The sequence below is a fragment of the Limulus polyphemus genome, unplaced genomic scaffold (assembly GCF_000517525.1).
Source record: "Limulus polyphemus unplaced genomic scaffold, Limulus_polyphemus-2.1.2 Scaffold125, whole genome shotgun sequence".
In the NCBI taxonomy this organism is placed as follows: Eukaryota; Metazoa; Arthropoda; class Merostomata; order Xiphosura; family Limulidae; genus Limulus; species Limulus polyphemus.
In genome coordinates, this window is record NW_013665735.1 from 189951 (window position 1) to 202627 (window position 12677).

General features: G+C 31.8%; 1 protein-coding gene across 1 annotated transcript in view; it reads left to right on the forward strand.

Moving 5' to 3' along the window:
- The first annotated feature begins 1227 nt into the window (after positions 1-1227).
- LOC106472925 (serine/threonine-protein kinase Nek5-like) overlaps positions 1228-12677 on the forward strand; it is a 22901-nt gene continuing 11451 nt past the window's right edge. Inside the window, exons 1-4 of the mRNA XM_022402520.1 lie at positions 1228-1424; positions 3117-3203; positions 4698-4728; positions 12074-12146. Coding sequence (XP_022258228.1) covers positions 1228-1424; positions 3117-3203; positions 4698-4728; positions 12074-12146 — 388 coding nt within the window. The remainder of the gene's footprint in view (positions 1425-3116; positions 3204-4697; positions 4729-12073; positions 12147-12677) is intronic.

Here is a 12677-nt window from a genome sequence, read left to right on the forward strand (position 1 = left end):
TTATGAGTATCGAATAATCTATCAAACTTTTTATTGATGAGCAAGATTATAACTTTTACATCTCACGTAAAATGATTGTCTCGAAATCGAAATTTTGAGAGTAAAATTTTGTATTCACTGTTACTTACACAGTACTTCTTATGAAGATGTGATTTGTCCAAAAAGTGTTACAAGATATAGTTTATAAAAAGCATTAAAACAACTGTTCGGTTTAAATAATATTTATATGAAACTGTAACCTCAAATTTGCTTATTAGTTCTACATAATTAAATTAATAAACTAGGTAGAGGACTCGAATTTTTTCCCTACCATTTCCTACAGAATTTATTTGCTGCGATATTTCATTGGCTAAAGCGGAAACCCCCCTCCCGTTCTAATTTGATGGGGGCTGTAGGAAGTTGTATGAGATGTGCAAGTAAAGTAGTTTTGCAGTAGTTTGCGTACGTTAAGGTGTATGTTACTTTAAACTACTACAGGAAGACCTCGTTGAAGGTAATGTTAGGCCTTTACACTTTTGCTCAAATGTTTGTTATCAGTGAAAATTCGGCATTTTTTTGATAACTTATAGGGTTCGCAATTAATGGCTGTAAACTTATTGTACTATTCTAATTTTGTACGTTATATAAATTATTATTATATTTGTAAATAAAATGAAAATATATTGAAATATTATTAAATCAAATTAAAAACAACAGTAAACATCTGCTTAATCGTAAAATCCTTTACGTATTTGTGATAATTGCAAAATAAAATAATTTGATAACGTACTCAAATGATCTCTTAAACCGTTCTTATCATTGTTTTGAAGTAATGACCACTATTCATTATAATACTGATATTTCTACTCAACCTTCGCCTTAAGAGGATTGATGTTGCATGTAATATCTGATATTTTAGCAGCGTTCAATGATATCAAACTTCAAAGCAAAATAACAGGGGAAAACTGAAATATTATCTTACGAGATTTGTATTTAGCATTCAGTAGTTGAAACTTCTTGGACGTTATTAATTTAATTGAAGTTTTTCAGTTGTAAGTATTTCAACTATATACCATGGTTATGAATAGAGTTATTGAAGTTAATGACAGTTATTCTATAATGAAGAAATAAAAGTTTGACCCAAATGAAGTTTTTTATACCATTTAACTTCGTAAAAAAATAATTGTCCTAAAGTAAAAATTATGTTTAACTTTTTACTACTCGTAGATTTGGTTACTGACGTCTACAATGAATTCAAAATATTCTAAACTTCATCAAATTGGTTCTGGTACATTTGGCCAGGTGTGGGTGGTAAAATCTCAAACCAGCGAGCGCCGATATGTTATCAAAGAGATACAGCTCGGAGGAATGACTTCTTACGAACGACAACAGGCTGTTTCGGAGGTTACTATTTTAGCGGAATGTAGGCATCAACATATAATCAGGTAGGTTGTTTTAATACCAGCCTTCACTGAGTAGTTATTTTAGTCGAATATTTGAAATGGGCTGTGGGTTATAATGAAAAACGTTAGTGCATGGTGAGTTATGTACTTATAGCGATGAGCAGGTTATGGGCTGTAGCCCTTCCGTGAAATTTACTAATTACAGTGGATGTGCTCGGATATATTCCTAAACACTCCTGAAAGTCTCGAGTTTCATCCAAATATGTGTGGTTCCAAACTGCAATATGTTTCACATCCTTCATAGTCTCAGGAGTAGGTTTTGACCAAGCTAGTTTTTCACATCAAAACATCTCAAGCAGCCCTCCATTTCTTCATTGTATTACTTAGAGTCAGAGAGGATTTCGGTAGGAATAGATGGTGTGAAATGCATCGTACACGTATATAACCAACGTTGCATACAACAATTATCTCATTCCAAAGACCTTTGGGCTTTTTTCGCGTGGCATCTTGACTCCAAGTCTCCAACTGGATATCTTTGATAATTGGTGACCTTTATAAATACTACGCTCCAGTGCACAAAATTCACGTGTAAACTAAGTGTATTGATGGAGGAGTCCATTACTAGCTGGAGTGTACTCTCCCAGTCATTTCAGTAATATATTTGAAGCTGTGGTTGCTTAATCCTCTCCGGGAACAAGACAAGCTTCATGGTTCACCTAGTTGTTCTGAGTAAAGTTAATAACAAGTTAATAATAATAAAGTAATAAGTGATTGATGTTAAAAAAATAATGTGTTATTAATCCCCAACCTATTACTTTATTTGCTAATAACTTAAGCAAAAATGATGATAATTATAGTTCACTTGCTTAATCTGTTCACACCATAATAGTTTTTGTTCATGTAATTTATGATATATATATACCGCTACTAATACTATGTTTTGTCGAATCCCAACCGGCCTAATAAGCCCCGATATTGAGCGAAATGCATCGCCAGGACTGGATATAGCAGGTAAATGTGATTGACATTCCTCCTTCATTCTTACAACTTCAAAAATGAAAACTGCAAACACTTCCTAGTCTTAATAGGTCCATGAAGCTTCTTCTAAATAAGACAATTCTACACATTAAGTTTACAAATTACGTGCAACCTCATTTCAAGTATCTAAAGTGATTGGGAGTAAAATATAGTTATCGTTGATCTACTTAAGTTACAGACATCCCTTCCAGAAGGAATCTGCCACCCGCCCGCCAGGTTATCGAAACCTAAACACATATTTCCAAAGTATCAACGATACCAGTCTCTCGGATTGAATCTAAAGGTCACCGCGTGTGATCAGTTACCACAAAATGAGCTGCGTTATGTATGATGAAGTGTTCATAACATCACCTCCTAGCTTCAACTTTCAATCAGAATTAAAATTTAGTAAAAGTTGCTCTTAGCTACAGCAGTGATTGCAAGGCATTGGTTCTCTTGGATATAACCAGGCATATTCTGAAAGTGATGAAGGTGGACTAAGTTTGTAACCCAGTGCATATACATTGTACAACTGGTCATGCGTTTTGAAATATAAAAATATATAATTATTAAGTTATTTTTACTTTTAATGCCTGTTTTACTTCAATCACACTGAATAGAAACATGCTTTAGGTTTTGCTTACAGAAAACTGACTTTTTAAATTCCATATTACACGAGGAATTTTTTACATCTTTACGAATATATTTTCTCCATAGGTACAAAGATGCATTTTTAGATGAAGAAAAAGTCCAGTTGAGCATTGTAATGGAATACGCAGATGGAGGTGAGATTTTGTTTATTAAGTAAGCTTTCTTACTGTATTAGTCTGAATAGAATTATCAGGTTATCAACTAATCCTAGGGAATAATATTTTCATATATGCTTATTGTTTCTGCCCTTACAAGTAACCTAATAAAAGGATAACAACTCGCTAAAAAATGTTAAACATAATTACAACAAAGACTGGATAATTGCCAAAGTTTTCGAAACAAAAGAGATTAGAAATAGCAAAATTAAGACATTCGGGTGTATGGACATTTTTGAATACAGGTTTATAAATGGAAAATACGTGGCATAAAAATAATTTAACGAGGCTCCACTGTTCTCTGTTTGTCTTTGAAATATGTATTTCTTATTTGTTCTCTAAAAGTAGTTCATGAAATGCAAATCATTCAAAATTTAAAGGAAAATAATTAAATCAAATTGATAGGATACTCCTACAACAGAACTTCAAAGTTCGAAATTGTCAATAAAGAAATTAAGTACACCCTGTTCAAAAGCTAACTATAGAAATTAGGACCAACAATTTTAAATTTTGCATAGCGTATACATTAATAGACATTTGGATAAACACAATGATTAAAAATATTCAATGCTATGAATTAGTATACCAGAAAAATGATATTTCATAAAGATTATATTGTATTGAATCATCAGTTTGTTACATTTTCTCTAAACATCATTTTAGGCCGTATTCCCAATAATAATATCTTGCAAGATTTAGCCAGCTTAGAAGGTTTAGATTAGTTTTAAATCTACGCAATACAATACAAAATATTTTTTACACGTGTGAAATTATGATTCACAAGAATATTTAAGAATTATTAAACATTATAACCAGTAAGATTTAGTGAAACTAACTGCAAGGAAAATGGTATAGGTTATTATTATTTAAAAAGCATTTATATATACTTGTCGTTTTCTATTGAGATCCGCTCAACTTAACATTACACAAAACATGTAATACTTTCAACCAGTCATGTATTTGTAATATTGCAAGTTTAGTATAACAAACTAGTAAGTGTTATAAAACGACTAAAATTCATGAATAAATGTACACTAATCGCCTATCTGGAAGAAAGGATCTTACATTCGTTCTTCCTGATATGTATTTAACTAGGAGACTGTTTTCATAAACTAGGTATTAAAAAGTTCGTTTTGAGATTTTAAGAACAGTACAAATATTTGTTAACAACGTTCCACAACTGATATCGCATCCGTGGCTTCCTAATGAGCTTTAGTTTTCACTAGGGAATTATATATTGGAAACTGATGGATTATATTTCTCTGTTATATATTTATATTCTGCGTAATTCTCTGTAGAGGATAATGAATTGTGTTTGTTTGGGTTTAGGATTACTCTCCATTTAGAGCATCATGATTGTATAAGATTAAGTTGTTGCTGTACGAGTTTTGCTACTTGTATAGGGCTTTTGGAGGAGGGCCAATTAATATCGTTTAAGACTGAGTCTTGAAGTATTTAGATGTATTTCTTTTAATTTTGTTCTGTCATTAAGGAAATCAGATATATATCTGACTATTGTTTCCGTGAGTCTAATTAGATGATCTGTTGTTTGACTGTTTTTTTTTTCTCAGATTGTTTTGTATTTCTGGTAGTATCATATTTTTCTCAATAAAGTTATTAATCTTTTAGTTATGATTCTGTTACGACAGCGGGGGTCACGTGACGCTAGCAACACGTTACATTCTCGAACGTTCACGTCCCTTCCTGAAGCCTCGAGAGGTTACTAGATATGTGGTATTCTTGTATATATAAGACCGGTAAGAACTGACGGCAACAATGTGTAATTGAACTGCAGACAGAGATAGAGACGTACTGTTGAGTCGAGCACGTGAGTCGTTCGTTGTGAATTATAGCGTTTGTTTAAGCTATAGCGTGACCGTTGAAATTAAGTGAATTTCAAAGTTGTATTGAGAAAGAATAAACTAGTTTTATTTAAGAAAGGACTTGTGTCGCTAAAGTTTCATCGGAAAGAATTTTTACGGAAAATTAACTAACGAACGGAGGCGTAACAATTCTTTCAAGAAGTTTCCCTATTGTGTTGATTAGGCTTATAGGTCTGTAGTTTTCTAGGTATTGTGGTAATTTGTAGCCGTCTTCTATTTAGGTGATATGTGAGCAGGTCTGAGAATGAGAGTAAAAATACTGGTTAGGTGTTAGGTGAGTACATAATTTTGTAGTTCGTTATTTCAGACATATGTTAGGAATGTTATCTTCTCCGGGGGGAGGGGCTATTTTTTAATGATTTTGCGGTGTGCACTATGTCATGCGTTGCTATATAATTGTGGTCAGGGATCATGTCTTCTGGTGTTAAGTTAGTGTTAACTGGAAATTTGTTTGTGAACCTGTATTTGTTTTCTGAGGTGTAGTTGTCTACCGATTTCTTAGAGTCGTTATCAAAAGTGGTGGTAAGTGAGTGTGCATGTGTTTTTGAGATGTTGTAGGAAAACTTTTGATTTAGTTGTTTGGTTATTATAGTAAAGAGTGGGGTTCGGGGGACTAGACGCCCCTGACACCTTGCTCTCGTTTTAAATACAAACAACAAATATTTGAATCGACATTGTAGTGTACAGCTCATTGCATTGGCTCGGTGTCAAGATAATTTTACTAACTGGAAGCTATCAACATGTTTATTGAGTCGGGGATATAACATTTGTTGTCACAGCACTACGTAATAACAATTTTGAATGTTCATTCTCGCAGAACAGCTAGATTCCCAAATCCAATCCTTTGTAGCTAACACTATCTAATCAAAAACACCTTAGGTGTGAAAAAAAAAGGTGTGGCCAACAAAGTATTGAGCGTGCGACTTAAAGGAATGAAATAAAAAATTAGCGGCCAAATTATTGGCTACACTTATAGCATTGATAAGAATCTTGCAGCAAATGTTCATTCATTAGTTAGCCAGACCGCATTTTTTGTTCAACTTTAAGCATGATGGTGAGTAAAACAAAATACGCGGCCAAGCTAAGTAATGAATGAATATTTCCTGTAAAATTCTCATCAATGCTATAAATGTAACTATCAGCTTGGCCGCCAATTTTGATTTTATTCCGTTAAGTCGTACTCTCAATCCTTTTTTGGCTGCGCCTTTTTTCACACCTAAGGTGTTTTTGATTAGATATCATGACTTTATGTCAATACACACTAACAAACCATAGCATGTAAGAAAGTGGCACTCGATAGTAAACAACACTGGCTTTAGTATTGCATCCCTATTATTCGGAGCATACCTATACTTTACAGAACCAACCAGCTTAATTGAAATATATGGTCGTAATATTTTCTTTCTAAAACAATGTTACTGACTTCCTTTATAGTAACGCCATTTAATTCATATTAATAGTTTCTTGTCATCACCTGCATGCACTTGGTACAGCCACATCAAGCATCATTATTTACGCTAATTACTTACGCTGATGTCACGTGACACTAAACGCTCTTTAAATAGGAGAATTTCATAAAATTTATCAAACTTGTGTTTAAATGTTGGCAATGAATAATAACTATTTACAATTATGGTTCTTTTGAAAACTTGAGCTAGAAACTGCTAATCTAGTTTGGTTGGCCTAACCAATACTTACATATTTGCACGTTCTTTCATCTTATAGGTTTGTTGCTCTAAATCAGCCGTATTTAATCATAATAACTAAAAACGGTTTACTTTTACTCTTAAATGAAGATGTAGTAAAAATATTAGGCCGATATCTCATGTGGCTTTTTTGCGTAGGCGTGCGCAAACATTTTCGTCAAAATTTAGCTGTTTTTGTTGAATAACTTTGCTTATGTGGCTTATACTTAGACCAAATTTTAAATCTAATTGTAGGTTGTAAAGATCTATCAGTGTACCAAATTTGAGAAATAAAAATCCATAAATGTTAAGTATGTTTTTCTATCAAATAAAGTTTCCGAAGAAAAAAAAAAGGAAGAACTTCAATCAAAATTGGAAATTTTATATCTCGTATATTTCTAAATGGATTACCTTGAAATTTGGTAGTTGAAGTAAGGATCCAATAGAGCACATCCACTGATAATATGTAATAGTTTGGAATAGTCCGAGCTACGGAAAGTGGAAAATCGCTAAACTATCACTCTTGTTAATAACATACTGTGTGTCCTGCAGGTTGTTTTGGCCGCACGACACTCTACCGTGTGTCTTGGTACATGCATACAATAAAATAACATCAGGGAAACGATGATAAACATTATCCATCCATTGATGAGAAATTACAATCTTTTAGGTCATATCCTTGGATGTTTTTGTCTTAAAGTTTCACAAATGTAACTGAACAATCAATTCAATATTTTAAGTGTTAACAAAACAAACAACAAACTTACATCTTCCGATTAACGGACCGTCACCGAAAATAAGAGGTGTGATAAAAAAAGTTGAATGGAAATTATCGCTGAAAACTGAAACGAAAAGAGATGATGAGAGCTATTTGGAACTATATTAGATTCGTGTTATAGGGGAAAAAATAAAACTCATTACACAATTAAAGTAATGTTTTGATAAGTGTAAACTGCAGTTAAAAGTTTCCACTTTTGTCCTGATATTTTCAGCTTCGTGATATCATTAAGTATTTTAGGATATCAGATGTAACGAAGAAATTATATTCGTTAATCTTTGTCATTGCTTTACTATGTGGTAGAAACTGTGATAGATGTCCATCAAGATCTGATAAACTATACTTTTTATTTTCCAGGGGATTTATACACAGCTATTCAAAAGCAAAATGGGATATATTTTTCAGAAAAGGTATAGTATATGAATACTCTTCTAAATTTAAATGTTATAAAAACAAAATTTGATATTGATGGTGACAATTTGAAATAATAATTTTTCGAGGTTAGGAGAGGAGAGGATAGTTTTTATTGAATTGATATATTTCGCAGTAATAAAACATTATGCTAACCAATCTGTCAAATTAAGTACTCTCGCACTGACGTTGAAGTATATTGATTTTTTTGCTTTCAGTTAGCCTGAAGGTAACTAGGACTATTTTTAATATTAATGTCTTTTTTGTTTATGGGGCTAAAATATTAAACCGTGATGAAATATTGGTAGACTGTCTAGGAATATGTGAATTAAAAAAGTCGTTTAACCATTTAACTCAATATTCCAAAATTCGGTTACTACATGTGATTCGGAAATTATTTTTACTTTCGTATTATAACTTTTAGAACATCAAGATCGCAATAAAATCACTGAATTTTTCATAAATTACAGTGGGAGATTCTATCAAATTTGTGAAAAATTCCAAGATTTATTCTTTACCTAGTGATCCAGTGCTTTATTAATCAATACTAAGATTAACTGTTTCGTTTTAGAAGTAGCAATAGTATCTATATTACTACAATATACTTTTAGTGGTAAATGCTTTGATAATGTGGTTTGATTTATATTTTCATTTTTTATTATTATCAGCAGCAGTGGTATTTCTAATATATCATGTGTGTTCTTTTAGATTTCAGATAAATTTATTCCGTATTAAATTTTTTCATATAGGTTAGTAAAAACGCTACATATTTCATCAAAACCTTTGAGTTCGTTATCTTCATTAAAGTTGATGATATATTTTCAGTTTGTACAATTAATGAAAGTAGGAAAGAAATGAGCAAGATAGGACACTACCTATAGATAAAATATGTTCAGATAACCTTGGCACGGATAATAAATGTAATACATTTATAATACAGAGATTTAAAAAACAAATCTTTTATTCACAGCGAGAAAAGTCATTTGTTGATTGTAGAAAGTAAAATGCAATAAAAACCCATCTGGTAACGAAAGGCTTAACTAACTAAACGTTTTTCGTTGGATTCCAAGATAAAATAATATATTTAAGGTATTGTTATGTCCATAAATATATATTTTTCTTGCGATAATATTATAACTATAGGATAAAGATTTTGTTATTATATTACTAAGGTCTTCGAGGTAACAGAATGAATTCGAAATATTATTATTATGGTTTTTAACAGCATGTATTTGCCATGTACCCATACACTTGACGACAGCAAAATATATATAGAACGGTATCTTTAACCATAAAAAAAACACATGATAACATTAATTATATAACGAATCTCATTAGGGCACATCAAATCTGTAATTTAAAACATCAAGTAAAATTTACTGTGACCATTTATGCGAAAGCAAATACATTTCAAAAAGTAGACAGAATAAGAGCTGTTTTTGGTTATTCTTTATATCAAATACAACAAATACTTAAAACTTGAAAAACTGTCTATTACAATGTGAACTTTAAACTAAATATTATGGACCTACCATTTTTACAGAGATGTCTGGAAAATGTTCATTATAACAAAAAACAAATCTTGTATTCATAGAAAACGTTCTTCCTTGAGCGAGAAAAGTCATCTCTAGAAAGTAAAATGCACCCCATTAGGCTTTCATTTAGTTTAAAATAATTTTAATTAATTTTTTATATTCTAATACTACAATCTTCCATTATACTTAATCATAATAATAATAAGGTTTTTCTCAATAAATAGAATAATTTGTTATTATGTTTTTATCTTCGTATTAAACTTTATCTGTATATTATATTGTATCATGTTTTACTTCTAAACATTAGATAAACGGCCCAATCATATTTATTGAAAAAAACGAGTAAATATGTATTATTCAGTTCCATAAAGTTAAATTAAATTGAAACTTCGCACTTAATTCCTTTAATATTGATTTTTCTAGTTGTACATTGTAAGTATTTTGTTAGATACCTTTCCTTAGAATTACTATTGCATATCAAATACCGCAAATTCTTAGTCTGATATTTGCATGCTTATCTATGAATGTCAGTTTATAACTAAATTGTCTTACCCACATAATTCAAGTGGACCAAACGATTAAAGAATAATCATAATTTGAAATGTAAGAGCTATATAAGAAAAAAAACTGATATAGAACACTGTCAGATAATCAGTCATTTGATCTAAATTGAGAATGATGAGGTTTTCAGCCTGTGATACTTATAGCCTTGTCTCAGTTATCACTTGGTCAATCACCGAGTTTAAAGTGCCCCAAATTGTCCATTACAGGGGATATTGTATGTTTGCCTTATAGAGAGCCATCAGACGATTCGAACATAGATGATATAAACAGGCGGGTGTGAATTAGTTATTATGATACCACAGTGTCGTTACGATGTAGAACGGTTTCTAAAGTGATATTAAAATTGCTCGGAAATCTGTACAAAAATGCTATTATCTACAAAAGGTATTCCCAAATTTTCCCAACTCTCGATCTACCAGATTAGCCAGGCAGTTTTGTGGGATTTCTGCTTTACTAGTGAAAGAGGAGGGATTACTGTACTAACATATTTCCGAAAAGTGTACTTGTGTTCTTGTAAATAATTTTAACATAATTATTTTTGCCCTAATGTGTCTTGTTCTGCGACCGACAATAGTACCTCCTGTAATACACAGTTTACGAACGTTTGATGTATAACACAAGCAAACCACAGCTATTTGTCAATATTTGTTTGCCACAATGATTGGATACACGTTTTGAGAGCGGGTTAGATGCAACCGCAACTGGACGACATGTTAATGCACAAACGGTTAGAATCAGAGTACACTAGGTTTTGCTATATGCCCAACATCCAATAAGGCTCGTTCCATTTATAGCAACACACAACTGTGTCAAGCAAACGTCCTTTGGACTAACGACATGTAGAACAATTTTATTTACAATGATAACCAGTGCTACATTATGATGGAGCACTTAGCCCTGATATCCCCCTTTTGCATGAAAACGTTCGCCTCCACTGTGCTAAACATTTTGATAGATTTTGTTGCATGCTAAATGGATTTTAATCCTATGAACCATGTACACTAACACACACATGATGTTCATGAATGACGCACTGCATTTTATCAAATAAATCCAGATATTAAAGATGCCCTGAAAACGGGCCTTTCAGGAGAGCAATCGAGGATACTCCAGGACATCATCAAAGCTGGTTTTAACATGGCGTATTGGTACTAGGCAGTTTTTGGTGGTCGTATTCTATATTGAAGTAATATGTATGTCATGTACTCACGATTTAAAGCCACGTCTGTGAAATTCATTTACTAGCCTAGGCTGAATAACTAATAGTTTTCACTTTATATCACATAATGAAAGCCAGATGTCTAATTTTTGTAAAAATGAACTGAGTGATTGACATGTTAGAACTGAAATATTATTTCAAATTGCACTTTAATTATTTTACGCAGTGTGTAGCATGCAGAAATTTTAGTACATATAATCACTTCTTACTGGTATCTTGTATGAGTAACACAATTTTGATTTATTTTGGAGTTTACCTCATATTTTCAATATATGCTTTCGAATTTGACGTTGTTTTAAGACATTCACTTCTCTATATTCAGTAAATTGTGTTAAAGACCAATATTGAATATTTGTGTTTCTTCAATCATGATAAATTATATATATAAACGATGCTTTATGTGTACGTTGTGCCATAGAATATACAGGATTTCCTAACTTTCTCTATATTCCTACACGTATGTTTATCCTGGTTACTCAGATAATGGCTATACAAAACATAGATTCTGGAGTTACTTAAAATATTGCTGGAGTAATTAAAATATGTGACAGTTTTGGAAGATTTCAAAAGTAAGACGGCAATTCAGAATAGTTTTTCCGTAATAACTCAATTGTTGTTAGCAAACGAAACGTTCAGGCCGTGTTTGGATTACGTTCAACACGTTTATTGTATATAGATGTACTTTAAGTCGATTTTAGAAAGTTTTTTTTTTTTTACACTCTATGTACTGCGAATTGCTTTTATATAAACTTGAGTAATAAAATAACCACAAGATACCCTGTTTTTGTTTCAGAAAATCCTGAATTGGTTCATTCAGATCTGTCTAGGTCTCAAATATATTCATACTCTGAACATTCTTCATCGAGGTATTTGACTTTGTTTCTAGTTCTTTTAAGAAAATCTCTTGTTAAACTTTCGTATATTTTAACTTGTTTTCGCCTGTTGTTACAGCCGAAAGTGTTAACAGCGAGGGTACACAACTGATGAAACAATGCATTCTAATCTTTATAAAGTATATTTAATTATCTATACTAGTAGTATAAAAGCCCGTCAAAAATGACGGGAAATTATTGTTGAACGGTTAATGAAAATTATAGAATTTAACTAAAACAAATTTGTCTGTACCTCCAAAATTCACCTACTCTTCACGTATTTCATTAGTCTCGAAGTAATTTCTTAATCATCACATTTTTAGTAAAATTTCGCATAAAAATAAAATGTTATCGTGAAAAAATGTACGTGTGCACTCTGAAAGAGACTTAAATAGCACTCTTGAGCCTTTTCACTGTATTCTAGGTCAGGAAGTATAAAACATAGTGCGGATATTCCGATACAAATTTTCAACTCCTCCGACTGTACAAAGGATAAAAGATATTTGGTAGTAATAAACGTTTATT